Below are 2,726 nucleotides of genomic sequence, written 5' to 3' on the forward strand. Positions count from 1 at the left end.
GGCAGCCGGGGACCCCTGCCTGGGGGATTCTCGGGTGGAAACCCCTTAAAGAACATCAAATGCACCAAGTGCCCGGAAGTGTTCCAGGGCGTGGAGAAGCTGGTCTTCCACATGCGGGCGCAGCACTTCATCTTCATGTGCCCTCGCTGTGGCAAGCAGTTCAACCACAGCAGCAACCTCAACCGCCACATGAACGTGCATCGTGGTGTCAAGTCACACTCGTGCGGAATCTGCGGCAAGTGCTTCACACAGAAGTCCACCCTGCACGACCACCTCAACCTGCACACGGGAGCGCGGCCCTACCGCTGCTCCTACTGCGACGTGCGCTTCGCCCACAAGCCTGCCATTAGACGGCACCTCAAGGAGCAACACGGCAAGACCACGGCCGAGAACGTGCTGGAGGCCAGTGTGGCCGAGATCAACGTCCTCATCCGCTAGCCGCGCAGGCGTGGAGGCCAGGAGGCTGGGGTCCCTGGGCTGGGTGGGAAAAGGGCTCTTTGGCCCAGGAGAATTGGGGGGTGGGGGGTCTGGGGCAGAAAGGTAAGAGTAGGAGGCTGAGCAGATGCACGCATCCTGAGAGAGGGAAGATGATTCCTTGGAGAGAAGACTGTTGCTCTTCAGAGTGCAAGAAGCTGGAGCTGGGGACAGGGTTCTTGGAGTAGGCCAGGGAAATACGGGGTCCCAGAGAAAGATTTCCTTCTCTTAGAGGTGCATGTGTATGTGGAGGGAGGGAAAAGGGTCCTATAGAACAAGGGAAGACAAAAATGTTTTACTCCTGGCTAAGGCTGCCCAGGGAAAGGTTCTGACATTTCTCGAGATAAGAGGGGTGGGTGGGTGGGTACAGGGAGGGAATTTGGCAGGAGGACGTGCTCCTGCTTAGAATAGACCTGGGGTGAGGGAGTGGTAAGGGGAAAAGATTATTGAGTCCCAGAAAAGGAAGGGGGAGACAGTTCTTGCATGCTGGGGAAATGGGACTGGCGAGTATGAGGCTTGCTGAAATTTGAGGGAGAACAAAGATGCCAGGTAAGAGAACATGGGGTGCGCATCCTGGGTAGATATTGGGAAGTGGTACAATAGCAAGAACAATGGATAGTCGGGGGGTGGGGGGGGGTAGGGCACTTAGAAAAGAAAGAACACAAGAAGGGCTGTTGGGAGGGAGGGAGAGGAGTAGAGACATACAATATTTTTTAAGAAAAAACATATTTTTTAGGATTTTTTCTGGAGTTTGGGGTTTTAGTTTTTCTGCTTTTGTTTTCCACAAAATAAAAAACAAACAAAAAAAAAAAAACTTTTTTTTCCTTTACACTCTGGCAACTGCCTGTACATGACTATCCTGCCCTAGACAGCCTCTCCCTGTGATGCTGCATTCTTAATACCTAGAGGTCATGCATGAGTTGTCATGCATGTCCCTTGCCTGAAGGAGCCCAGCCCTAAACATGGAAGACGAGTGTGACAAGTGAGGTCCTCTGGTCAGGGACTCCCCCAAGTCCCTGCCCCCAGCCTTCCACCAGTTCTGCAATCTCAACACTTAGCCAGGTACTTCACGGTACAAGTGATGGCAGTCGTGGGGATGCACATGAACTCTATTTGAGGGACTTAGATCAGTGCTAGGGATGAGCTACAGGTGGCCAACCTGCCCACGGAAATTGTAAGCAGGAGTCTGTGTTGGTCATATTTTGGGGTAAATGGTTCATGTCTTCAGGAAAGCTAAAAAAAAAAAAAAAAAAAAAAAAAAAAAAAAAGCTAAGTTTGGATTAAGGTGCAGGGAAAACTACAATTCCCAGAAGGCACTGGAATAGTTAACCAAAGAGAACTACAGTTCCCAGAAGGCCTTGAATTGGCCTCAGGTGCCCCACCTGCCTGTGTCAAATACTGCGTGTGAAATCATACAGATACTTTCTAACTCGACCAAAACGTAATACCTAAAAGGATGGTACCCTAAATACAGCTATCGAGGTTGTCTATCTTGGTGTACATCATTTATACTTAAAGTGTCCGCTAGGCTATGACCCACGGAGTACCTGACTGTGCTTATGAAGTGTTCGGCAAAAAAGGTTTACTTACTGCAGTGTCACCAGTCAGTAATGACGTTCGGGCCGCTGGGCTTACCTGGATCCCTAATGCGTGTGGAGGTGTAACACGCCTGATATAAACAGAAGAGACATTTAGCCACAGGTTTTCAAAAGGGCACGCTGCTCCAGGGGACAAGAAGCAATATGCTAGAAGGAGCCAAGAACAAAGGTGTCCTCCGCGTCCCTATCGCTCTCTTCTTGCTCGTTAGAAAGGCGAGGCCAAAACTGAGGCCGAGCCTTCTATCTGGTAACCCAAAAACTAGAAAGGCAGAAAAGCAACCAGAGGCGGGAAAAGCCCAAGCAGGCCAGAGGAAATACAGCCGCTGCAGAGAGCCGGGAGGTTTAGAAGCTCCGCTTGTTACCTAAAACCAGATGGGGACAGAGACGCCACACCTGGGCCCAGACGTGCCTCGCCCTCGGTCCCTGCAGAGCTGAGGCCAGGAATGACAGGAATTCTCCCTTGCAGCTCCCAGCTTAGGACAGTCACAGCCATCTCCGAAGCCGCTGTCAGGGGAAAATGGCCAGAAAGCGTGTAGCGGCTCCTTTAAGGCTCCTCCTCGCCCTCCCTCCCTTGCCCACGTGACCCGGGGCGGCCGCGCGCCGGCTCGGCCCCCCGCGCAAGCGGCGATGGCGGCGGCGGCGGGAGCTGCAGCG

General features: G+C 52.5%; 2 protein-coding genes across 2 annotated transcripts in view; both read left to right on the top strand.

Annotated features, from left to right (window-relative positions):
* The window catches only part of ZBTB12 (zinc finger and BTB domain containing 12), a 2,500-nt gene extending 1,751 nt beyond the window's left edge, over positions 1–749 (top strand). Inside the window, exon 2 of the mRNA XM_017859480.1 lies at positions 6–749. Within this exon, the coding sequence (XP_017714969.1) occupies positions 6–438 (433 nt within the window). The 3' untranslated portion in view covers positions 439–749. The remainder of the gene's footprint in view (positions 1–5) is intronic.
* A 1,917-nt stretch (positions 750–2,666) lies between these two features.
* Positions 2,667–2,726, top strand: part of EHMT2 (euchromatic histone lysine methyltransferase 2) — an 18,707-nt gene continuing 18,647 nt past the window's right edge. The window contains exon 1 of the mRNA XM_017859577.1: positions 2,667–2,726. Coding sequence (XP_017715066.1) covers positions 2,700–2,726 — 27 coding nt within the window. The 5' untranslated portion in view covers positions 2,667–2,699.

This window comes from Rhinopithecus bieti, unplaced genomic scaffold, assembly GCF_001698545.2.
Source record: "Rhinopithecus bieti isolate Rb0 unplaced genomic scaffold, ASM169854v2 scaffold_51440, whole genome shotgun sequence".
Lineage (NCBI taxonomy): Eukaryota > Metazoa > Chordata > Mammalia > Primates > Cercopithecidae > Rhinopithecus > Rhinopithecus bieti.